The following is a 23,075-nucleotide window of genomic DNA, read 5'->3' as shown; positions in this document are numbered from 1 at the left end:
CGCAGCTGCACGCAACACGGATCTACGAACGTGTGAATAGCTCCTTAGTCAATACAATACGAGTCGTACCACCACTACCGTTGTGCCTTAGAGAGCGCTCTATTAGGTAGTCATACTACTACTAATAGTGCCAGCTTTTCAATATTATTATTATATTTCCATTAGAGTCCTGTATCAGTCGGTGACTATGTAGGACTTTGGCTAAGCCGTTCTATGTATGATGGTCGTTGTGGAGTTTCTATGGGTCTTGTACAATTTGGGTGGTGTTTTGCGTACTCCAATTTCAGAGCTAGTCTTCCATTGGCGCGGGTGCTAAAGAGCAGTGTGGTGAATAGAAAGAGATGTAGCAGCGGGCTCTTTTAGATAAGGAAATATTGTTTTTGTAGTTTTATACAGTGTCTGTCTGTTCGGTGGTTTGCCCAAGGTGCCATTTTCTCGTGCCAATCCTAGTACTTGCAATAAAGGCTAGAGTAGCTTTGATGCCTGTCTTTGTTTGGAGGAGGAGTGGGAGGGTGATGGGTCTGTGTGGTATTGCTTCTTTGAGTGTATTTCGATGTGTTTTGTACTGTTTGCACTCTAGAAGTAGATGCTGTGGTGTTTGTGGTTTGTAGCATATACATAGATTGCAGTCTCTCTTGTTGAATCTCTTAAGGTAGGAGTTGAAGTATCCATGTCCTAGCTTGAGTGAGTAGAACGCGCTCGAGATTTCTCTTGGTGTTCCCTTCGGGACTTTGATTGTTGTATGTGTGTTGAGCTTGAAGATCCTTGAGTAGGAGCTTCTGTTTTTGGTGGGCCTGTCGGTATACCTCTTGTACTCCATCAGTTGTTCTGTTTTTTGTATTTTGTTGATTTCTGTGCCTAAGTAGGCTAGGCTCGCTATAGTCGATGTTGTTGGTCTCTCTTTAGCTGCTTCCTTTGCTAGCGTGTCGGCTTTTTCATTGCCCTTGACGTCGTTGTGTCCTGGGGCCCACTGCAGGTGGATAGATGCTTTCTTTGTCGTTATTCTCTTTGCAGCTCTGATGCATCTTAGTAGAATGCCATTTTAGATACGGAGCCTAGGAAGTCGTCTATTACGGCTTGTGTTTGCATAACCTCGGCCACCTCAAGGGTTTCAGCTCGAGTTGCAGCCTGATCGTATTCATTTAGCCACGTCTCCCAGTTTGTGGTTGAACGCATTGGCTTGAGTGCGGCTTGGTATCTCTCTCGTGCTCGCGCTCTCTCCTCGTCCTCATCCACTCCAACTGTGTCTTGGAGGGCGGTTATCCAGTCGCGCGGCGTGCCGTTCTCGGTGCAGCAGCTAAGTTGTAAATGGGGTGTTACGGTTGTAAGGATGTGTTCGACCATCTTTGAGATTTTGTTGCTTTCTTCTTGATAGTCCCTCTCCCGTATTTTGTATGACTCAAGGCGCAGCTTGTAGTCGTCGCGATCCTCCTTATACGCTTCTTGTCCTTTCTCTGAGAGTTCTGACACTCGCGTTGGTATAGTGGGGATTTGTGAGGTTGTTGTCGACATTTCTGTAGTGTCTTGTGCTGATCCTCGCGTGTTGCATCTAGCGTTTCGGGTGGTATGCGATGAGGCAGCTGAGGGGCTACTTGACGGTTCATACTGCGAAATGTCTGGGGGTAGCGGAGCCTCCGGTTAGATGCGCTGGAGTCGCACTCCTTCGGGGTCCAACAGTGGCCAAATGCCTTGCGACTGGCATTTCAGCTTAAGTTGGCGGTACCAAGGGATCCAGTTGCTTGAGTCGGTGAGGATGACCGTCGCATCCCGTTGGGTCTGGATTGTTGCCATTTTCGTGGTTTTATCGCTCGTTATTAAGGCAGTGAGACTCTTAATTGTCAGATATAATAAGATATTGCACAAAAGTAATGGATGTTGATGATTGTGTGTATTGTGTTCTGTCTATCGTGTGTCCGCGCTTGTGGCCCTCTTGAGGGGCGCACTGACCCTCTCTACGCTGATTGGTTGCTGCCAACGTCGAGTAACCCTGCTATCTGACAGTATTGCTATCTGTTGTCGTGTTGTGATGTATGTGTACAAGAGCTCTCGGCTCAGAGGTAAGTGCACTTGCCCACCGGGCAGTGCCTGCTACAATAGGATGTCATGTGACTCTAGTCACGTGGTTACATTGGTAGGCGAGGCTTGTTATTGTAGGTGTTGTTGGGTCTTCTTTCGCTGCCTCCTTGGCTAAGCTATCGGCTCTTTCATTTCCTTATATGTCTGTATGGCCGGGTGCCCACTGGAGGTGAATGTTGGCTTGTTTTGTTTTGATAGTTTTTGCCGCTCTGAGGCAGACTTGCTATCAGTCAGTTCAGTCAGTCCGGAGACCTCCGGACTGACTGAACTGATGTTTGAAGGTCACTGAACTGGACTGGACTGAACTGACGTTGCCGCTGCTGTGGACTGACTGAACTGACCTGGACTGATCTAAACTGACCTGGACTGATCTAATCTAAATTAACTAATATCAAACTGGGATAGCTGCTCTTGTATTTTTGAAATTTCTTCCTCTGATAGTACACCTGCTGGCCCATAAGTAGACATGGTTGCTGGCTGTATACCAAGCCTCTTCCAGCTCTTTAAACTCTGTAAAGCTGCGACAAGCTCTGGCTTCATATGGAGTCTCCGCGTGCCTAACATGTCGCCAAGCTCGCTGAATGTCCGCTCGCAGTCTGCTGCTGCCGCCGGTATTGTGAGTATATTAATAGCAAACTTAGAGAGTAATGGAAATTGTCCAGCAACTGACTCCCAGTAGAGCAGCGGGTTAAGCGATAGCCGATCCTCTTCAGCTAACGCCGGTTGCCGCCTCCAGATCTCATATTCATCCTCCCTCAGACCTGCCTCTACCTGCCGCAGATTGGTCTCAATCGACGACTGCAGAAAGGCTGATCGCGACGATGACAACCCCAGCCGGGGCTTCTTTTGCGGCGGCGTTACTGCGTCGGCTACGTCGACCGCAGCGTTGCTCCGCTCCTGCCACATTCGCAAGAACGCCCGATGGTTATTATCAAGCCAGCCATCGCGATAGTGGACGCCGTCGCGGGCGGTGATATGGGTGTTAGGCACCTTCCAGAGCGCCGCAAGGTGGTTTTTGTAGTGCGGGTGGAGGATCGTAGCGGCATAGTAAACAGGCGCGTTATCGAATTTTTCGTAGTACTCGGCAAGCTTACTATGCGCAAGGTTAACGTGCGTAACAAGATGGTCTTCGGGCGCGTCAGGATCTTCGTAATTGTAACGGTTTGGGTCCTGCCAAGACATATTCTGGTACAAGTTGGGTACTACTCTCGCTACCACACTTCGTACATCCCACATTCATATATATAGCTGCCCACCTTCGTAGCTACACCAACAATGCAACCCCACTCTTCCTCAATCCTACCGTTACAGTTATGAGCCCGGCTTGCCGTTAATCGACTGCATTCACATCCCGCTTTAGTTAAGACTTACTGTTATAATCGGTCTAACAGTAGACGTCTATCTTAACGACAGCAGTTATCATCAGCTATCACCATGGCTACAATGAATAGTGATCTTCTGATTACGAAGACGACGGTGATTCTCGATCAACCGTCAGATTGGCAGAAGTGGATCTTCCTGCGCAAAGATAGCGCGCAGCGGAACGATCTATGGGCGTACGTTAATCCTAACGTTGCGACAGAAATGGTACTTAAGCTCGAAGATGAGAAGCCCGCAAAGAAGGAAGCAGGTGCTTTCTACGGACGGGAGCGACAGGTCGGCATGGTTTACGACCTCGAGCATCTCGATGAGCACGAATACCGGAAGTACTCAGCTTGGTACACTAGTTACCAGAAGGAACTAACAAAGTTCGAAAAGAAAGAACTTGCTTTAAGGCAGTTCAACAGCGAGATCGCGACAACGATCTCAGAGCGTCGGCTACATTGGATCATGAATCTAGATACGCCGCACGCACGATTGAGGAAACTAAAGAACCAGCTCTGTCCATCGACAGCAGAGCGAGAGACTCAGCTACTCTCGCAATATATAGCGCTTCGCAAGATGCCAAAGCGCGCTAATATCGAATCCTGGCTCGACAGCTGGGAGGAGCTCCTTGAGCTCATGGCCGCGGCTGAGATGGCAGAAGTGAAGGGTACAAGGGCACAGCGGGACTTTCTCGACTCAGTACAATCGACTGATGATTCATGGGCTACATCACAAAGGATTAGCATGATCACAAAGCAAGAGGAAGGAGAGTCCTTCTTACCAGCAGTTGATCTTGTGGGGCGATTTCGACTGTACTATCGTCAAATGAAACCAGTGGCTTCAACGCTAGGAACCTTTGCGGCGTTAGGCGACCCACAGGAAGTATCCCAACAATCTCAGATATCCCAGGATACTGATAAGTTTCGAAAGATTAACTGCCTGTGTGGAGAGAAGCATCGCTTTATTGATTGTCCGTACGTCAACTCAGCAAAGCGTAGCTCTGGATGGAAGGCGGATTTAGATATGAAGAAGAAATTCGATACCATCCGAAGCAGAGGCGAAGGCAGCAGAATCTCAGCCGTTTTGAGATCAGTAGAAGCAAAGCTCGCTAAGCAAGGTCAGCAGAGTAAGCCTCAGTCAGCTGCCTTTGACGATGGAAGCACGAAGAGTGGTCGGAGCTCAAATGCATGTCTCCAAGTAGAGGCTACTCAGCAGCCTTCATCGCTACTAACGCGATGGATACTCGACCCAGGATCGAACCTACACGTGTCTAATCATCGAAATTCGACTTGGCGCAAGCTTGCAGATGCCAACGCCCATGATGAGATCTTGGCTGGAGGTCAGCGTATTCCGATCAAGGAATGGGGTGAGGTTGAGATCATGATTAACACGCCGCACGGAACATCTCCAATTAAGCTTACTTGGGTAGCGTATATCCCGAGCTTCTTTACCTCTCTTGTCGCTCTCTCACGATGCCGTACGATGGGAATTGAGTTCGACTCAGGTCGAGACTGCCTATACCAGAAGTCGCCAAAGAACGTCGTGTGTAAGCTTAGTCCCGAAGGAGGGCATTGGCTGATGGATTCGGACGAAAATGAGAGACCGCGTGTAGAAGACCTGCGGTCTACGACTGTAGCAGAGTCTACTAGTGTAGCAAAGTCTGTTAATGCAGCAGAAAAGAGAAGGATTCAAGCGGTGAAACCATCATACGCTGATCGACGACCGCTTGAGCTAACGGCGGAGGAAGCCCATGAGATTTGGGGCCACCCGAGCGCTAAGGTTATCTCAAAGCTCGAGCAGGGTGTCGATGGTGTAAAGATTAAAGAAGGCACAATAGCGCCAACTTGGGAGACCTGTACGACATGTATTGAAGCAAAGCTTCATAAGTTTAAGAGCAGAAGGCCTCCGCGAGAACCAGCCACCCGACCATTCGAAAGATTGGCTATCGATCTTGTACAGCTGCGTAAGACAGGCGAGCGCTGCTATAACGGTGACGTTTGGCTATTACATGCGGTGTGCCAGAATTGCAAGCTCCACCTAGCCGCATGCCTACCAAACAAGTCAGCACCAATGCTCTTAACGACAATCGAACACTTGCTAGCACGAATTGAGACTCAATATGGTGTCAAGGTCCGCGCAATAAAGATCGACGGCGAGCGAGGATACAGCTTGCTACACCAGCTCTTTCTTGACCGAGGTATTGAGATTGAAACAAGAGCTCCGTACACGGAGGAGCAGAACGGCCTCATCGAGCGCGCTGGCTCGACAATAATCGCCCGAGCTCGCGCAATCCGAATTGGATCCGGTCTGCCCAAGGAGCTGGCCAACGAGTGCGCCATGACCGCAGTATATCTGCTCAATCGAACACCAGTCGAGTCTCTTAGCTGGAAGACGCCTTACGAAGTCGCAGGTGGACACAAGCCTTCGATGGCTCACCTAAGCAAGATAGGCGCACAGGCGTACTACCTCAACAACAAGCTGAAGCGTGGTGACAAGATGGAGTCTCGAGCGCTCATTGGTCATTTGGTTGGATACGATTCCACCAACATTTTTAGGATATGGCTCCCAGAGTCACACACTGTTATCCGCACCCGAGACGTCGTGTTTCGTTCGAATACGAGATACGACGGCAGCACAGTCTACGCAGATTTGAGGGTGGCACGTACAGTAAAGACAGTACTTGATATTGCCGACTACGAAGGCGAGGTAGAGGAACTAGAGATTAGCGAGCTTCTAGAGCTCGCTGCTCCGCTTGATTCGCAGGGCACTAAGATGCTAGAAGAGGATGAAGCACATGATCAGTTGATAGAAGAGCTATTACAGCAGTCAGCAAAAGGGGAACAGAGCAAACCAGTGAGATCGATTGACCTGGGAGGATCACTAGTCTCGCCTAATACGATAGGAAGGAGAAGTAGGGACGCGAGTGTTGAAGAAGAGATCAGCTTGCCAAAGGGCTACGAGCCAGTGCAAGGGGATCAAGAGGCGCCGAATCGTCGCGAGAACAATGCGCCAAAGCGAACGGATCCTGCAATCACTTCAGATAACATCGTTGCCGGTAAACGTACTAGAGGCAGCGCTCATGCGGCGTATCTCTCCACTTTCGCAGTAACGTATCTGTCGACCTTTGCCTCAGCAATCAATCCGGTTAAAGTACGAGAGCTTCACGAGCCTGAGAAGGTTCGCCTCCATCGAGATTACCTGCCACCTCCACCAAAGCGTTGGTTAAATCTCGAAAGCCATCCGTTTGGCAACCGCTTCAAGCTTGCAGCACAAGCTGAAATGGACGATATAATGAGAAAGGGCTGTTTCAAGCCAGAAGCTCACGAAGAAGGCGTCGCCGAGGGTGAGATACTGCCGCTAATGTGGGTGTTTACCTACAAATTCGATGAAGACGGCTACCTCACGAAGTTCAAGGCGCGCCTAGTCGTAAGAGGAGACTTACAACAGATATACGAGGACACGTATGCGGCTACGCTAGCAGCTCGGATCTTCCGATTCCTTGTTGCTCTAATGGCTGCCTTTGGCCTAAAAGCCTTCCAGTATGATGTGCTGAATGCGTTTCTAAACGCAAAAGTCGACCGTAAGATCTACGTACAGACACCAGAGGGCTACATTGATCAGTTTGGTCCGCTACTACGGTTGTGGCGAGCCTTGTATGGTCTAAAAGAGGCGCCGCTGTTATGGTACAACGATCTCTGCACTTCACTGCATAAGATGGGACTTAAGCCAGTGCCAGGCATCCCATGTTTGTTTACAAACGAAAAGCTTATTGTCTTCTTCTACGTTGACGATATTGTGGTTCTGGTTCGACCAGAAGATCTCGCAGCTCATGAAGAGTTTGAGCGTGCACTTAAGGATCGATACGAGATACGTTGCTTAGGTAAGCTTAGCTGGTTCCTAGGCATCCGCGTCGTACGCGATGAAGAGCAAGGGAAAGTTTGGCTATTACAGGACTCGTTTATCGACAAGGTCGCTGCCAACTTCAAACTGCAGAAGAAATCCGGACGATACCCAGCAACTCCGCTGAATGAGGGGCTAGGCCCGAGTGATGAAGAACCGAACGCCGAGCGTACGAAGGAGTTTCAGAGTCTTACTGGCTCACTAGCATTTATCTCATGTATCACCAGACCAGACGTTGCGAAAGCGCACTCAGTGCTAGCACAGCATCTTCAGAATCCAAGCCAGAAGCACCTCGCTGCCGCAAAGCACGTTTGGGAGTACCTGATTGGTACTCAGTACTACGCTATCTGCGCTACAGCACTTCGAACCGAGATTGCGTCGTATATCACAGAGGGTGAAGCAAATGAGGCAGGAGTAGAACCGTTGTTCTTTGGTGCCTCTGATGCTGCCTTTGCTGACAATCTCGAGACGCGCAGAAGCTCGCATGGCTTTATATTCAAGCTATACGGGATGCCAATTGACTGGAAGGCTACAGTGCAACGCTCAGTCACAAAGTCAACTACCGAAGCAGAGCTGATGGCTCTATCTATTGCAGGGGCTGAGATGGAATGGTGGCAACGCGCATTTAAGAACGTTAAGTTTAAGCTCGAGTTTACGCCACAGCTCTTGTGTGATAACACAGCCACGGTTAGTATCGTTACTAAGAGAGAAGATCGGCTTCAGACAAAGCTTCGTCATGTGGATACTCATCAGTTGTGGCTCCGCCAGGAAGTCGAGCAGAAGCGAATACAGGTCAATTGGGTGCCTACAGATCAGATGCCCGCAGACGGTTTGACCAAGGTACTACCTCGTCAAAAGCATGAGAGTTTTGTCAAGCAATTAGGACTTGAAGATATCCGGAGTATCATTACTCCAAAAGAAAAAGAGGAAGCAGAGAAGGGAGTTCAGCTTTCAGCGTGGAACTAGAGTATTTTTTTTCATTTCCGTCATTTTCACATCTCTATTCATGGTCAGCTACTTGCTGAGAGCCGTATCTGAGAGGGTGTGTAACGGTTTGGGTCCTGCCAAGACATATTCTGGTACAAGTTGGGTACTACTCTCGCTACCACACTTCGTACATCCCACATTCATATATATAGCTGCCCACCTTCGTAGCTACACCAACAATGCAACCCCACTCTTCCTCAATCCTACCGTTACAGTAATTAATGTCCTTAAGGCGGTCTTTGAGAGCCTCAAGCTGGTCAAGAAGCCATTCAAACGTTACTAAAACCTCCCATATAGCGCCGTGCCGGCCGTGTCAGCCGCGGCCTTCAAGCAGCCGTGTAGCTTCCGCAAATGGCTCGAGGAGTTGGATATACTCCGTAATCGTCGCCCAGTCCTTGCCGCTTAGGCCACCCTCGCGTACATATAGTCGCGGCTGCGCAGCAGGCAGCAGCTCGCGGTTCTTCCGGCGTCGTGATGGTGCTGTTGCGGCACTGTGCTCCTTGAGTTTGAACTCAATATAGCTGTCGATAGGACCATGTAGCTCGGCTGCGCGCACAAAAGTGTCGAAATAGCTATTCCAGCGCGTCTTAACAGGCTTAACAAGTTGCCGGATATTAGCTGTAACGCCTATCGCCTCTGCCTCGTCACGCTGTAGGCGCTCTAATAGCTGTCGAGTTTGCGGCGTGCAGATAGACGCGATTACGTCAAAAAGGACCCCAATAGGGCCGTACTTGCGCCACTCATCCATGTACTTTTCCTCGTCGTCAAGGTGAGCGGCGTCGTTCTCGTACGCGCTACGATCTTTACCCTAAATTACTAACTGCGCGCCTAGGTTGAGGATGTGGCAGCAGCAGCAGCGCAGCCGCCGCTCGCTTGCAGTAAAGTTGAACTCCTCTGCTAAAGACTTAACCGCAGTATCGTTGTTGCTTGCGTTGTCAAGCACAAAGTATCCGACGCTTGTGTCGTCAACACCAAATAGCCGCAGTATTGTCGCCGCTACTGAGGCAATATTATTGCCAGTGTGCGCCCCGTGGAGCTTAGGTAACCCGAGCAAGTGGTCAACTAGCTTGCCCTCGCCGTTAAGGTAGTGTACGCAGAGGCCGGTGAAAGCGTACCGTCCGCCAGTTGAGGTCCAGTTGTCAAAGGAAACGTGTATGAGCGACCAGGCTTCGCGAAGGTAGGCGGCAACGGCTAGTACGTACGCGTTGTACTCAGCAATAATATGATCGCGGAGCGTCTAGTGGCTACGCCAAAGGAGAGCTTCCGCTAGGGACTTGCGGCCGCGATCATATTTCGAAACTGCGGCGTCTCTATTACGCGTAGGCTCTGGTTGTCAGCAATTACCCAGTCCTTTAGCGCGTCTTGAAACCGAGAGGATGAAAAGCTTGCCGCTATCTCATTAGCAACCTCCTGGGAGACCTCTACACCTCTAGACCTCATTATGTAGACTTGTGATTTTGCGAGCGCGCCTATAATGTTGGCCTCCCGGCTAGCAATTGGTATAGGTCCGTTAGGTCCAAGTGAGTGCCCAGGCCTGTTGCTTGAGAGGTGTCGACCGGCGTTTGTAGTGCTATCAGCCTCGTAGTAGGCCTCCTGTTGCCGCCGTTGCTTGTGGCAGATCTGGCAAAGCCAGTAATTCTTCTTGTGCTTGCGGTGCCATACGCCCCAGCCGTGGCGGTAGATCCAGCTCCTTACTGCGCCGCGACTACGCTCTGCTTGGCGTCGCTCGAGGTACGGTACGCGCTTAAAATCAAGCCCAACATAATAGTTATCGTCGTCAGGTAAGTCTGCATGTATAGCCACGGGCTTGTTGGGCTGAGCCTCGCTCGCAGTATCCCCAACAGTGGGCGCGTTCGATAGCGACGGTAGAGGAGAACTGCACTTATCGCGTTCGACAAGGCGGCGGAGGCTTGAGCTCGAAGGAGTAGACATAAAGTACACTAAATTGTTTGTGGCTAGAGTGTTGTAGCATTAGTTTGCTAGAGTGGGCGCGACGCGTCAAGGCTGCCATGTGGCCCTAGCGTAATTAGCAGAGTCTAATTGGCTCGGGTATTATCTCTAACCCAAACGAGACAAGCGTTTTTCTATTCAAGACTAGCGTCTGTCTTAGTTGCAGCGACAAGTCGTGTTCTAAGCAACACTAGAAGTTGCTATCGTGACTGCAAAACACGGCTTCAAAGAGCTAGATTCAGTCCAATTCAGTCCAATTCAGTCAGTTCAGTCAGTCCAGAGGTCTCTGGACTGACTGAACTGTTATCTAGAGGTCTCTGGACTGACTGAACTGTTATCTAGAGGCCTCCGGACTGACTGAACTGATATCCGGACGGAACGAAGACTGACTGAACTGACTGCCAAGATTCAGTCAGTTCAGTCAGTCTGAACTGAGTAGACTGACTGATAGCAAGTCTGCTCTGAGGCATCTTAGTAGCCAATGTTGTCCTGGGTTATCTGATAGGGTTTTGAGCCTATAGATTGCAGCTTGGTTGTCTGCGTATACGTTGATCTCTTGGTCTTTTCCTGCTATTCTAGCTGCGTACTCGACAGCATGCTAGTATTTTGCCACTAGACTGCATCGAATATGCTTTTTACTCCGTTGTGATATTCCGTAGACATTGTAACGGGCTGAGCCTCGAGTCACATGACTAGGCTGCTAGCCTAGTCGCTTCCCCGGCAACGTGAGGGCCGTGCGCCAACCCAAACAAAGCAGGCTCGCCGCTTGCGTCTTACCTTCTTTCTTCATCTTGACTGTAAATAGCATCTGGACTAGGTAGCTGGAATACAGTCCCTACAGACCGTTCACAGACATTATGAACCACATATTGCACAACACGCGCCGTGTGATCTGTAACGGGCTAGAGCCCAGATGCTATGGTGATCCTCGGTGGAACCTTCGGAGCTTCCTCGGCACTTTAGATGCTTCGAGAAGCTACGTGAACAACAAGCCAAACGTATATAGATATCGTTGCACTGCAGATAGCTTTCTTCTTCATCGAATACAATCCTGTTACCAGGCACCGGCATACTTTGCGCAGCCCCTTACATGATCTACAAGATGAATATTATAGTGCTTGACAAAGTTAAATCAGAAATCTAGGCATTGTCTATTACTATATCCATGACATTTATTGCATCGTTCAGAAGCGCAAAGAAGTGTCTATAACTTCCAGAACACTACCTTGGTACATGTACAAGGGTTGTCACAGTTGTTCCGTCGTCTAGAATGTCTGTTTTCTCCTCCAATCTATAACCTTTTAACCTGGGAATTAGTCTCGTCCATACGTACCAATATAAAACTCCGAGTATAATACTGAAATAATTAGCCATTTTTATTTTGACATTTTGGAAAATAACTTACATGCTGGTTGCAACCACTGCATATGTCGCATACCATATCCCTCCATTTTCAGTACCTTCCCTTGGCGGGAAGAAAGGAGCTGCCAATAGTGCCACACTAAGGAGTGTGCTGAATACAACTGCTGTCTTCCAAGCTTTGAACGGCCTTTTTAAATCTGGTCGCTTGTATCGTAGCCAAAGTAGACCGATTGAAGTTGCCAGAGAAAAGACGGTTCCAGGATATTCTTCGACTTCTAGAATGAACGAGTAGACATCAGTTGATGGGGGAAGCACAATAACCAACAAAGAGGGAATATAGTGAACAATAAGCCCTCCTATCGGTGCATTGAAAGGTTTGGACGAAGATAGGACTTTGGAGAAGGGAAGAAAGCCTTGCCGTGCAATCTCTTGGTTCAATCGAGCCTTTATCAAAGTCAGTACATACCAAAACGACACAGTACCAACATCTTACCAAAGCGAACGTAACAACCATAACATTTCCCGCACTAGAGAGCGCTACGGCCAGGGGTAGAATTGTTTTTCCAAGGTTTGGTCCGAAGCTTCGCTCAAAAAAGAGTGCCGCAATCAATTCTTTGCTCTCTCTAATCTCGTCAAGCGGTACCACGGTGAAATATGCAATGTTGACCAGCAAGTACAAGACACTTGCTGTAACTAGCGCAGAGACCGACACCGACTTTAGTGTTCTGATCGGGTTCTTCACCTCGTTCATGACGTTGTTGATGTTGCTGAGTCCTGCATATGAGTAGAATACCTTGAACAGCGTTGTCGAAATGACACCCCAGCCCCACTCGGTATCCTTCCAAAGGTCATCTCCTTTTGGAAAATGGCTTCGTCTGTCACCCTCACCTTCCGGCTTGAAAACTACAAAGAGACCCACAAAAATCATAAACACGACCAAACCAACTTTGATACATCCCAGAAAGTTCTGAATCCAGATTCCAGTCTTAAGAAAACACCCATGTACAATTACGATAGCCGTCAGCAATCCAACAGCCAAACTCTTGCGCGCAAAATCCGTAGCCTTAATGTCGAAAGCAAACAATGTATACTGCGCAAAAACGATGCAATTACTTGCCGTTAATCCCAAAAGCACAGCCCGCACCGCGATCAAAGTACTAGCTAAAAACCTGGGTCGCCTATACGTAAATTCTAGATAGACTTTGTTCCCTCCAGATCTTGGAAGCATACTCCCGTATTCCAGTGAGACTGCAAGTGAGCAGGCAGCGATGATGGCACCAACCACCCACAAAGTCAAACTGAGACCAATGCTGCCAACAGACTTTACAATTACGCCAGGTGTCGCGAAGATGCCGCTTCCAATGACGCTGGAGATAACGAGAATATAGGCGCTAGGCCAGCTGATTGTGCGGCCTAAGACGGAGGTTTCGGGAAGAACATCATCTTCTATCGAGCGGAAAATGCCTTCATCGGTCGTTCCATGCGATGCTTCCTCGTTCTGAAATAGAGGTTTTGGGCTTGTTGATGGAGTGGACGAGGTCGATGGTGCGAGGAGAGGTCGCTCATCGTCGGCATCTATAGCCATTCCGAAGGGTTTTGTGCATCAGTCGTAAAAAAAAAGATCCTGGTTTAGAGTTTATTCGATAAGTAATTTCTGGATGGTCTAGAAATCCGGCATAAATCCTTCAGAAGCTGAGTCAGGGAAATTACGGTGACACAGTACTAAACCAGGGATGGTCTCTCGGTCTCTTGGCAATTGAAGGAGATTGGAAGGTGCGTTTTCGGTAGCTAAAAATCGAAGTTTTTGATCTGAAGAAGGCAGAACCTAACTTCTGCAACAACATCAGTTATATTATCAGTAAAACTCCAGTATCATAGGCATATGTTCAGCGTGGCCAATGGTTAACGTAGTTTCCGAAATACTACGGATAGGCCGGATCAATAGCTAGCTTCTTACCTGAGGATTGCCTCCCAGGTCAGCCGAGTTCATTTTGACCCTCGGATGACCTGCACCCTGACCATCCATCGATACATGCACCCTTTGCGTCCAGGTCACACAGTGAGATACCTCACAGGTACGGTACCTATCGGCCTCGGTACAGCGGAAGCAGAACACTAGAAGTCTGACGATGATCGATCACTTCTTTTCCTGTTTTAGAACCGACCGAACCGACCGAATCGACAGAGCCGATAGAGCCGATAGAATCAATCGACAGAAAAAACTGCAGGAACTACTCGGGCCCAACGGCTGCTGTAGCAGAATTTCAATGAAATTGCCCGTGCTCCGTACGGGCCTACTGTACCATGTCCGTGCACCCAATGCGCACAATCAGTCAATGCGCACACATCACCATAACAGTACACTCTCATGCAGTTGCAGCTTCCAGTTTCTGTAAGCAGGCGACTTTTGATCTCTTGCTAAGCCTTGAGCCAATTAAAGTGAGATATCTATGGAGTCTAAGCATCTTCTAAGCAAACGTATACAGGGCGAATCGATGTCCCGTGCGAGGTGACAACCGAAATTAGAAACGCGGCTTATGCTGGTTACCGGAGGTGTTCGGATATGCTATCGCTTCACATGCGGTACGGGATAAGCCCGACTGATCTGCAACCTGACTTTCCGATGAAAGTAGTGCCTAGAAGTGGGGGATCATTATGCCTAACGCTGGGTTCAGGATAGGCTAGAGCCCCATTAAAACAACTGCGTAGTTTTGTCGGAGCCGCGCACTGAAACTGTACCAGGTCAAAAGCACCGTGTGCCGAAAACGACGAATCGGATCGCAAGGATCATGGACTTCTCTACGACCCTTGCGATCCCATTGGTTACTTTCGGCACACCGTGTTTTTCGGCACATAGGGACGGACGTTAGTTATATTCTTTGCCCACCTCGGTAGGGCCCATCAATGAACCAACAACTTGTCATCCACGTTCAACATTTTCACATGAATCCTCACACTATGAGCAACAATGCCTGGATATGCTGGGCAAAGTCTATATCCCTTGCTACTACTACACTTGTCCAATCACTAGAGCCTAACGGTATACAACTTTGGGAACAGACCGCCCCTGAGGAAGTCCAAAAGCATAGTCGTGATAGTAGCACTGAGGAACGTTTTAGCTCCGAGCCTACTCGGTATTTGGCCCTACAAGGAGACATTGGCGTTAGCTTCTGACGAGTTATTACAGATGCGGTCCTGAAGAAGTGCGAAACAAGCGCGTTTATCTTGATACGCCACTCCAAGACAATGACAGGCACTCGGATACATCAAAATCACAGTCGTCTATATCCCTTGCTACTACTACACTTGTCCAATCACTAGAGCCTAACGGTATACAACTTTGGGAACAGATCGCCCCTGAGGAAGTCCAAAAGCATAGTCGTGATAGTAGCACTGAGGAACGTTTTAGCTCCGAGCCTACTCGGTATTTGGCCCTACAAGGAGACATTGGCGTTAGCTTCTGACGAGTTATTACAGATGCGGTCCTGAAGAAGTGCGAAACAAGCGCGTTTATCTTGATACGCCACCTCAAGACAATGACAGGCACTCGGATACATCAAAATCACAGTCTAGCCCATTAAATGCTGATAAGAGGGCAACGGACTTTGCAGAAAGACAACTTTCTTGGAAGACTCCAGATCTACGTGAATGCCGGCAGAACTATCATGCAGAGCACAAACGCGATTACTCGGACCAAATCTGGGGCGGCTACCAGGAGGGCTACCAAGGCGGCTACCAGGGTGGCTACCGGGGCGGCTACCGGGGCGGCTACCGGGGCGGCTACCGGGGCGGCTACCAGGGCGGCTACCAAAGAACCCGCAACCGAAGCTCTCTGTCTAACTTCGTAGACGTTGACTCGGACCATTCTGGAAAAACTTATCAAGTTACGCGTCGAAGTCATCAAGGTGGACCTCAAAACGAGAATGATTATGGATCGCATGTAGAAAGCCCTTCCCAAGAATAATAACGTTAGCCACTGCGTGTCACGAGAGGCAAGGAGCAGTAATCTCAGAACTTATGAAGAAGTTTGATTTGTGTGCTACGTACAGTACTCAAGTGTAAATACAAGACGTTGCGTGAAGAAAAGAAATGGAGAGTTTCACCAGAGAAAGATATATAGCGGAAGGAAGCTTGTGTGACGTCATACAGATGTCGGGGCAGTAGCATACTGTCGAGGATAGTACATTGCGCTGTTGCGATAGGAGCGTACGGGTTAAGAGCAGGAGCGCATGGGTCAGAGGCAGGAGTGTCAAGGGGACCACGGTGGTTACCGTGACACTGCGTAACGAGACACCGTGTGACGAGGCACATTTCCCTGCGAACCTTCGGGATCGCACGTTAATTTTATTACCTTCTCGTAAATGCGGGTTGATTCTAAAGTCGCTGTACTTTAACGTGTTGATATCCGATAGCCACATGTTTCGTGTTGACGATGCTGCCGATTGTTTTGTTGTGTAACGGGCTGAGCCCTAAGTCACATGACTAGGCTGCGAGCCTAGTCGCTTCCCCGGCAACGAGAGGGCCGTGCGCCAACCCAAACAAAGCGGGCTCGCCGCTCGCGTCTTACCTTCTTTCTTCATCTTGACTGTAAATAGCATCTGGACTAGGTAGCTGGAATACAGTTCCTACAGACCGTTCACATGTTGATGCAAGTTTCAATCGTTCTATAACTACCTGTCCGACTCGCTTGCCGCCTACGTTATGACGTTGTTGCGATTTAGTGGCTGTGCAGAGACATGACTTTGTACATAGAACTTCAATTAGCTGGTGCCGGGTAATTGATATATTACCAACTATTGAATTCTCGTACCGGTCATCCAAAGCCATTAATTTAAACTAAAGAATCTCAAACAGATCTTCAGTTCAACGCGGTTCGAATGGAATGACAGTGAATGCAACTAAACCGATGTCACTCTCGAGCGATCTTGTCAGCATAGGCTCTTGCTGCCCGCGTTACCGCTTTCAGTCAATTGCAAGGCATCGGTGTGGATGTCAAGTAGGATTCTTGGCTGACAAATAGATTCATAACCTACGAAAGCGACTTGCATTTGTCCAAATCCTTTTGTTTTTCCAGCACCGACATCTCGCTCAATATCTCTTCGCTCTCGTCGCTGATTACGAGCGCTCTCATGTCGCGGCTAAGTCGTTCGACTCTCAGTCTTGGTCTAGTTCGCGTATAAGCCGCTGCACCCATGATCTGCTGGCTTTCACGAACAGCTAGCTCAAAGGCTCTTGCCGCAGCTACTTTCATAATTGCACATAAACCTCCAATACCGTCATGCACCAGTCCGGTGTTGGTTGATAGATTTTGGCGCATTTCTATAAGCGACTCGAGTAGTGCGTAGCTGCTTGTGATTTTGTAAGCCGACGTTAGCCAGTTTGAGTCGAATCGTCTGACGATCTATCAGAGGTCTTCCGAAAGTTTGGCGCGTAAGAGCGTATTGATAGCCATCTTCAATACATACTCGTGCTAAGCGTAGACAGTTTGCTGCAATCCAGCAGACTTGTCAACAATCAAGCGGCTTACAAGCGCTTGATCAATCTACAATCAAGCCAACGGTTCCATCAATCAAGCCTCTCGCATAGAGATTGGTTAGCAATCAAGCTTAAAAGACGAAGCTTGATTGATCAGCTTGATTAGATTGATGCAGCAAGGCAGCGGAGGCGTTGAGGCTATCTGCCCATCTAATAGCCACCCAATTGAGCCTATCAGCCACCGTGTGGGCCTTAGGGTATATGACCTAGGTTCCATCCCATCTTCTTACACTCACAGGCTAGTGCGTACAGGGCTTAGCGCCCACAACAGTAGCTGGCAGAGATATAGATCTCAGTTCCGGTAGCACAGTAAACCAACACGATTCACACATGTTCCAGTCCTAGTGCTACTGATAGAGCCTATATTACCCTACCTTTTTGCTCCCATCGTCGTTATCGTACTGTCGCCACTATGCCGCCCAAAAGACGCGTCGACGACGCTGCTGCCACCCCAAGCAAACGAGCCAGAAGGCCCGCTGCCAGCGGCTTCGCCAGCCAGCCTATACTCTTTGAGAGCCAGCTATCGCAACCGCGTCAGTCGCCTCGTAGAGCTATTAGCGAGGCGTCTCAGGCCTTAAATTTTGAGTCGCGGCTGCGTAAGGCGCGGCCTGAAGACACTGTTGTCGCACCCACTGAGGGCAGCGAGCAGGCAACAGCAGCGTCGTCGGCAGCTGATGAGGTGGCTACATATGAGGAGTTTGACGCGAGCCTGATGGACGATTTTGAAGGCCTCGACTTCAGCCTTTTACCGCGTTACGTACGCCCAGCTTCGTCGCAGTCGTCGCGCAAAAGCTGGATCTATCGCTACGGCTGGCGCGTCGCGTTGCTGAGAGATCCAAGCAAACTCTTCTTTGTGTGCCGTTACTGCTACGACCATAAGATGACTCCGATGAGCGGGATATACGAGACAACGCGCTCAACCACGGCTGCGGCGCGACACCTGGAGGAGCAGAAACGCGGCCATGGCCAGAGCCCACCTGGCAAGACTGCTGCCAGCACCAAGGTTAGCTGGTTAGAGCGCATGCTTAAGCAAAACAGCGGCAAGGTGTCGCAAACTGCTGCTAACGAGCTCCTCGGTTTCAATACTCAGCGCTTTCGAATGGAGGCTGTAAGCTGGCTTGTTGAGAACAACCACCCACTCTCTGAGTTTGAGAGCCCTGCATTCCGGCGCCTCATTGCAGCTGCTAACCCGCAGGCTGAGGCAGCGCTTTGGGCGTCTCATGTAAGTGTTACTCGCTTTGTCGTGCGCCTGTACGACTACCTGAAGCCGCGTGTCGTCCAGCAGCTGTCGCGGGCGCTCAGTAAAATCCACATTAGCTTTGACGGGTGGACGACAAAGGGTGGCAAACGTGGCTTCTTGGGCGTCGTTGCGCACTACGTTGATAACAAGGCAGAGCTGCGAGACGTGCCTATCGCGCTGCCACAGCTAAGTGGTGCTCACAGTGGGAGATGATGGCTGAAGTCGTTATAGAGACGCTCCAGGATTTTGGCATTAACGCGCAATCAATTGGCTACTTCGTGCTTGATAACGCGAGCAACAACGATTGTACTGTTGAAGTATTAGCACACAAGTACGGCTTTAACGCTGCTCATCGACGCCTCCGCTGCGGTCCTCACACGCTCAACCTTGTTGGCCAAACGCTCCTCTGGGGCAAGGATGGCGACGCCTTTGATAACGACGCACGCGAACTTCACGACGAGCACGACTTCATGGAGGAGTGGAGGCGTGTTGGCCCGTTAGGCGTGCTGCTCAGCGTCATCAGCTATATTAAAACGCCGCAGCAACACAAGCTTTTTGAGGACTTTCAGCGCCTCGCGCACAAGGAGCTGCCTGCTGACGCGTTGGCTGAAGAGCGCAAAGTACTAGAGCCTGTTAAGCCTGTCGTCACACGCTGGAACTCTTACTACTCATGCTTTGAGCGCGCTGTTAAGCTGCAGTCCGCTATTAACGCATACTCCCTTCACCATATACGGCGAGTGCGAGATGAGGACACGTGGGCTGAGAGTCGTGGCAACAAGCAGCCTGTCGCGCAGTCGTGGATGCGATCTGACGGCCTCGGAGCTGCTGACTGGGCGGTGATAACAGAGTACATGGATGTGCTGAAGCCGCTGAAGACAGCGACAGAGCGCCTTGAGGGACGCGGTAAAAGCGGTGGCTCTGGGTCTATCGCTGAGGTTATACCAGTGTTTGAGTACCTGCTCTCGTACTATGAGCAGCGCGTTAACTCGTACGCCGCAGTCGACTATAACGCGCACCCCGAGGCGCCCGAAGATCACCTTGCAACCAACCTGCGCGCTGCCTGGGCGAAGGCCGACGACTACTACAGCAAGCTAGACGACTCGCCAGCGTACTACGCTGCCACAATACTTCACCCGTACTATAAGCACTACCTTGACAAAGTGTGGAGTGACAAGCCTGACTGGATCGCGACTAACAACAGCAGCTTTCGCGCGCTCTGGGCGCAGTACGACACGTTGCCGCGCGCAGTGAGGCCATTAAGGGTAATCTCTAACGACATGGACGAGGCGATCGACGCGCTCATTAACCCCAGCTCCAGCGACGAGGCCAGCGCGGCGGAGGACGAGTATACGAGGTGGAAGCGCAGCGAGCCAGCGGCAGAGCGAGGCACAGAGTACGCAAACAACCCCATCAAATACTGGGTAGCAGTGCGCGATCGCTACCCTAGCCTCAGCAAGCTTGCGCTTGACGTGCTCTCTATCCCAGCGTCAAGCTGTGACTGTGAGCGCATGTTTAGTGAGCTAGGCGATCTGCTGGAGCCGCGGCGACGCTGTATAAAACCTCAGCTTCTAGCAGCAATACAGTGCGTACGGGGATGGCAAAGAGCTGGCTTTAGTGTCGACGGCGAGGCACCTATTGGAATGATCACACCTGAGATCAATCAATCAAGCAAGCTGACAGCCCCCGGCTTGATTGATTGGCTGTTTGTATGAGATTTGGCTGGATTGATTGAATTGGCTTGGCGGAAAGTTGTCAGCTTGATTGGTAGCTTGGGTGCTTGATTCCCAAATAGGAAAGTTGTATATATTTTTTGGTGTTGAGTCTCAGCCGTCGTCCCATGTATCTAGATCGTCGTCTTCGCCCACCCACTGGCTAAGCTCGTACAAAACGTCCATCTGCTCGTCGGTAAGCTTTGATTGGCCCATATCGTCGTTGTCGCCGCCACCAAAACCTGCCCGTCTCCATCGTCGTACTGAGTGTAGTGCTGCTAGTAGCTCAGGTGATATACAGCGTCGGCGAGGCTCTAGTAGATCTCCGAGCTCACTGAAGACGCGCTCACACTCACAGCTTGAAGCGGGTATAGAGAGTATAGTAAGCGCCATCTTACTAAGGTTGGGATATTGATCGCGCAGCCCGAACCAGTATTGTATAGGATCGGTGCCCTTGCCAACGATTGGCTCGCGCTTCCACTGCTCATACTCATCCTCCTCAGTATTGCCGCGTGTGGGATCAATAATGCCGTCAATCGCGTCGTCAATATTGCCCGGTTTCTTCGGTGCGCGTGTGTAGCAAGGCCTCGGTAACGGCAGCGACTTGTAATCCGCCCACAGTGCCTGGAAATTGAGATTATTAAGCGCCAGCCAGTTAGGCTTCTCAGCCCACGCTTGATCGCAGTAGTGTTTGTAGCGAGGATAGAGTATTGTAGCAGCGTAGTAAGCTGGCGAGTCGTTAAGTTTGGCGTAGTACTCGTTCGCTTTGAGTAGCGCTGCGCGTAGATTGATAGGAAGGTGATCTTCGGGTGCCTTGTCGTGAGCGTTATGGACTACGCAATCGTAGTAGAGGAGGCGAGCTTCTAATTAAGTGAGTAGAAACTCAAACGTTGGGATCACCTCAGCGATCGCGCTAAAGCTATACTCGCTACGTCCCTTAAAGCGCTTTGTACACTCTTTGAGTGGCCTAAGAACCTCTATATAGTCGGTAATAATAGCCTAATTAGCAGCTGTGAGGCCGTCTAATCTCATCTACTGTGGAGCAGCAGGCCGATTTTTGCCCCGTGAGTCGGCGTAGATATCCTCTTTTGCTGTATTTTGTATGTGGGTGTTCGCGTACGCGTTGATGGCCGGCGCGAGCTTTATAGCTCGCTCAAAACAGTCGAAGTATGAGTTCCAGCGTGTGACTACTGGCTTTATTGGCTATAGTATCGTGAGCTTGTCGTCTGCGTCGTGAGGTAGCTCACGGTAAGCTGTACGCTGCGCCTTCTTAAAAAGATTGTACTGCTGCGGTGTGTAGATATAGTTGATAATATCGAGAAGTACGCCTAAAGGCCCGTGCTTTCGCCACTCCTTTATAAACGCTGCCTCGTTAGTGAGCTCGTCAACTCCCTCGTTGTTGTATAAGTCTGCATCTCTGCCCCAGAGCAGTCTCTGCCCAATCAGATTAATCGTATGAGGGCCACAGCGGAGGCGTCGGTGTATAGGATTGAAGTTAAGCTCGTGGGCAATCGCAGCGACAGCGGTGTCGTTATTAGAGGCATTGTCGAGGACGAAGTAACCGAGTGTACGCTCGCTTATGCTAAACTGCTCTAAGATTGATAATACAACCTTAGCTAATCGATCGCCGGAGTAAGCGCCTGTGAGCTGAGGCAGCGCGATAGGCAGGTCTCGGAGCTTGCCATCTGAGTTGACGTAGTAGGCGACGATACCGAGAAACCCGCGCTTGCCGCCTTTCGTCGTCCATCTGTCAAAGCTTATATAGATCTTGCTAAGCGATTGTGACAGCTCGTAGACGACGCAGGGCCTGAGCCAGTCAAACAGTCGTATAACGTATTAGGAGACGCTCTTGTGGTTCTTCTAGAGCGCTGCTTCTGCAAGTGGGTTGGCGATAGCAATTAGGCGTCGAAAAGCTGGTGTTTCGAACTCAGAGATGGGGTGGTTGTTCGCGACGAGCCAGTCTACTGCGGCAAACCTAAAGCGCTGCTTGCTAAACCCATTAATCTAATTAGCTACTGCCTGTGAGATAGGGACTCTCGCAGTGGTGAGCGCGTTGTAAACACTAGCAACTAGAGTCTTGCCTAGTGCTACTAGCCTATGGCCTAGTTTCTGCTCGCTAAGGTGGCGCGCGGCTGACGAGACTGCTGCGCTTGTATTGTATAACCTAATACCAATATCCGTGAGCTTGTGCTTGAAACACCAGTGGCAGATAAAGAATACGCGGGTTGGATCTTTGAGAAGAGCGACGCGATAGCCGTGGCAATAGATCTAACTCCGCTTGTGTTAGTGCGTCGTGATAGGCTTCGTATACAGCTTAAGGCGACCCTAATCTATGCCATTATAATTGTCTTCGAGATGGGCGTCAAAAGCCTCATCTACAGCGTTGTCGGCGGCTTCAGAAGACGGAGCGAGCGTAGCTTGCTCACTGCCCTCGGCGGGCGCGACGATAGCGTCTTCGGGCTGCGACTCGCGTAATCGCGACTCGAAAGTATGTGTATATGGAGGCGGCGGAGATAGAGCAGATGGCTGAGATTGATATAACTGCGAGTCGATCGCGACGGGCTGGCTCGCAGTGCCGCGCGCGCGCTTTCTAGGCGAGGGAGCGCTATCAGAGACGCGTTTTTTGGGCGGCATGAGGGCGACGATGAGGTGAGGTATACGGCGATAGATCTGCAACACCAAAAGTATATAGTATTGTGGGTGATGGAGATGGAGATGGAGTATACTATATGAGACGACGCGCTGGCTGCTAGTTACACGGAGCTATCGGATATTACTCAATGTTACACGGCGTAACTAAAACACCAAAAAAAGCTCAGTATAGAGCTTTTACAGCTATCTAAGCTGCCTCATGGGCTGCCTCATCACCGAAATCTACTATATACTTAAGGCAATCAAGCTATCAATCTGAATCAAGCTCACGGAAAAGCTCAGCTGGATTGATTGCGTTT

General features: G+C 50.0%; 9 protein-coding genes across 9 annotated transcripts; 3 read left to right on the top strand and 6 right to left on the bottom strand.

Annotated features, from left to right (window-relative positions):
- Positions 1 to 388: 388 nt before the first annotated feature.
- PtrM4_057140 (uncharacterized protein) lies at positions 389 to 1,512 on the bottom strand (the record flags this gene model as incomplete). The annotated part of the gene is made up of 2 exons (XM_001942100.2): positions 389 to 991; positions 1,051 to 1,512. 2 exons carry the CDS (start codon positions 1,510 to 1,512, stop codon positions 389 to 391), a joined length of 1,065 nt encoding a protein of 354 aa, XP_001942135.2.
- A 126-nt stretch (positions 1,513 to 1,638) lies between these two features.
- On the bottom strand, positions 1,639 to 1,791 carry PtrM4_057130 (uncharacterized protein; the record flags this gene model as incomplete). The annotated part of the gene is made up of 1 exon (XM_066105306.1): positions 1,639 to 1,791. One exon carries the CDS (start codon positions 1,789 to 1,791, stop codon positions 1,639 to 1,641), a length of 153 nt encoding a protein of 50 aa, XP_065963933.1.
- A 666-nt stretch (positions 1,792 to 2,457) lies between these two features.
- On the bottom strand, positions 2,458 to 3,258 carry PtrM4_057120 (uncharacterized protein; the record flags this gene model as incomplete). Its single annotated transcript, XM_066105305.1, has 1 exon — positions 2,458 to 3,258. One exon carries the CDS (start codon positions 3,256 to 3,258, stop codon positions 2,458 to 2,460), a length of 801 nt encoding a protein of 266 aa, XP_065963932.1.
- A 252-nt stretch (positions 3,259 to 3,510) lies between these two features.
- PtrM4_057110 (uncharacterized protein) lies at positions 3,511 to 8,307 on the top strand (the record flags this gene model as incomplete). The annotated part of the gene is made up of 1 exon (XM_066105304.1): positions 3,511 to 8,307. The coding sequence occupies one exon, from the start codon at positions 3,511 to 3,513 to the stop codon at positions 8,305 to 8,307; it is 4,797 nt and encodes a 1,598-aa protein (XP_065963931.1).
- A 334-nt stretch (positions 8,308 to 8,641) lies between these two features.
- PtrM4_057100 (uncharacterized protein) lies at positions 8,642 to 9,076 on the bottom strand (the record flags this gene model as incomplete). The annotated part of the gene is made up of 1 exon (XM_066105303.1): positions 8,642 to 9,076. One exon carries the CDS (start codon positions 9,074 to 9,076, stop codon positions 8,642 to 8,644), a length of 435 nt encoding a protein of 144 aa, XP_065963930.1.
- A 2,603-nt stretch (positions 9,077 to 11,679) lies between these two features.
- Positions 11,680 to 13,225, bottom strand: PtrM4_057090 (PotE, Amino acid transporter; the record flags this gene model as incomplete). The annotated part of the gene is made up of 2 exons (XM_066105302.1): positions 11,680 to 12,084; positions 12,134 to 13,225. 2 exons carry the CDS (start codon positions 13,223 to 13,225, stop codon positions 11,680 to 11,682), a joined length of 1,497 nt encoding a protein of 498 aa, XP_065963929.1.
- A 1,373-nt stretch (positions 13,226 to 14,598) lies between these two features.
- Positions 14,599 to 15,604, top strand: PtrM4_057080 (GRP domain containing protein; the record flags this gene model as incomplete). Its single annotated transcript, XM_001942103.2, has 3 exons — positions 14,599 to 14,774; positions 14,828 to 15,064; positions 15,118 to 15,604. 3 exons carry the CDS (start codon positions 14,599 to 14,601, stop codon positions 15,602 to 15,604), a joined length of 900 nt encoding a protein of 299 aa, XP_001942138.2.
- A 1,983-nt stretch (positions 15,605 to 17,587) lies between these two features.
- On the top strand, positions 17,588 to 20,127 carry PtrM4_057070 (Dimer-Tnp-hAT domain containing protein; the record flags this gene model as incomplete). The annotated part of the gene is made up of 2 exons (XM_066105301.1): positions 17,588 to 18,580; positions 18,619 to 20,127. The coding sequence occupies 2 exons, from the start codon at positions 17,588 to 17,590 to the stop codon at positions 20,125 to 20,127; spliced, it is 2,502 nt and encodes an 833-aa protein (XP_065963928.1).
- Positions 20,128 to 20,238: 111 nt separating this feature from the next.
- On the bottom strand, positions 20,239 to 22,758 carry PtrM4_057060 (Dimer-Tnp-hAT domain containing protein; the record flags this gene model as incomplete). Its single annotated transcript, XM_066105300.1, has 5 exons — positions 20,239 to 20,987; positions 21,372 to 21,931; positions 22,052 to 22,110; positions 22,141 to 22,392; positions 22,504 to 22,758. The coding sequence occupies 5 exons, from the start codon at positions 22,756 to 22,758 to the stop codon at positions 20,239 to 20,241; spliced, it is 1,875 nt and encodes a 624-aa protein (XP_065963927.1).
- Between the last annotated feature and the right edge of the window lie 317 nt (positions 22,759 to 23,075).

Source organism: Pyrenophora tritici-repentis, chromosome 2 (genome assembly GCF_003171515.1).
Source record: "Pyrenophora tritici-repentis strain M4 chromosome 2, whole genome shotgun sequence".
Classification (NCBI taxonomy): Eukaryota; Fungi; Ascomycota; class Dothideomycetes; order Pleosporales; family Pleosporaceae; genus Pyrenophora; species Pyrenophora tritici-repentis.
This window is presented reverse-complemented; position numbering and strand designations above follow the sequence as displayed.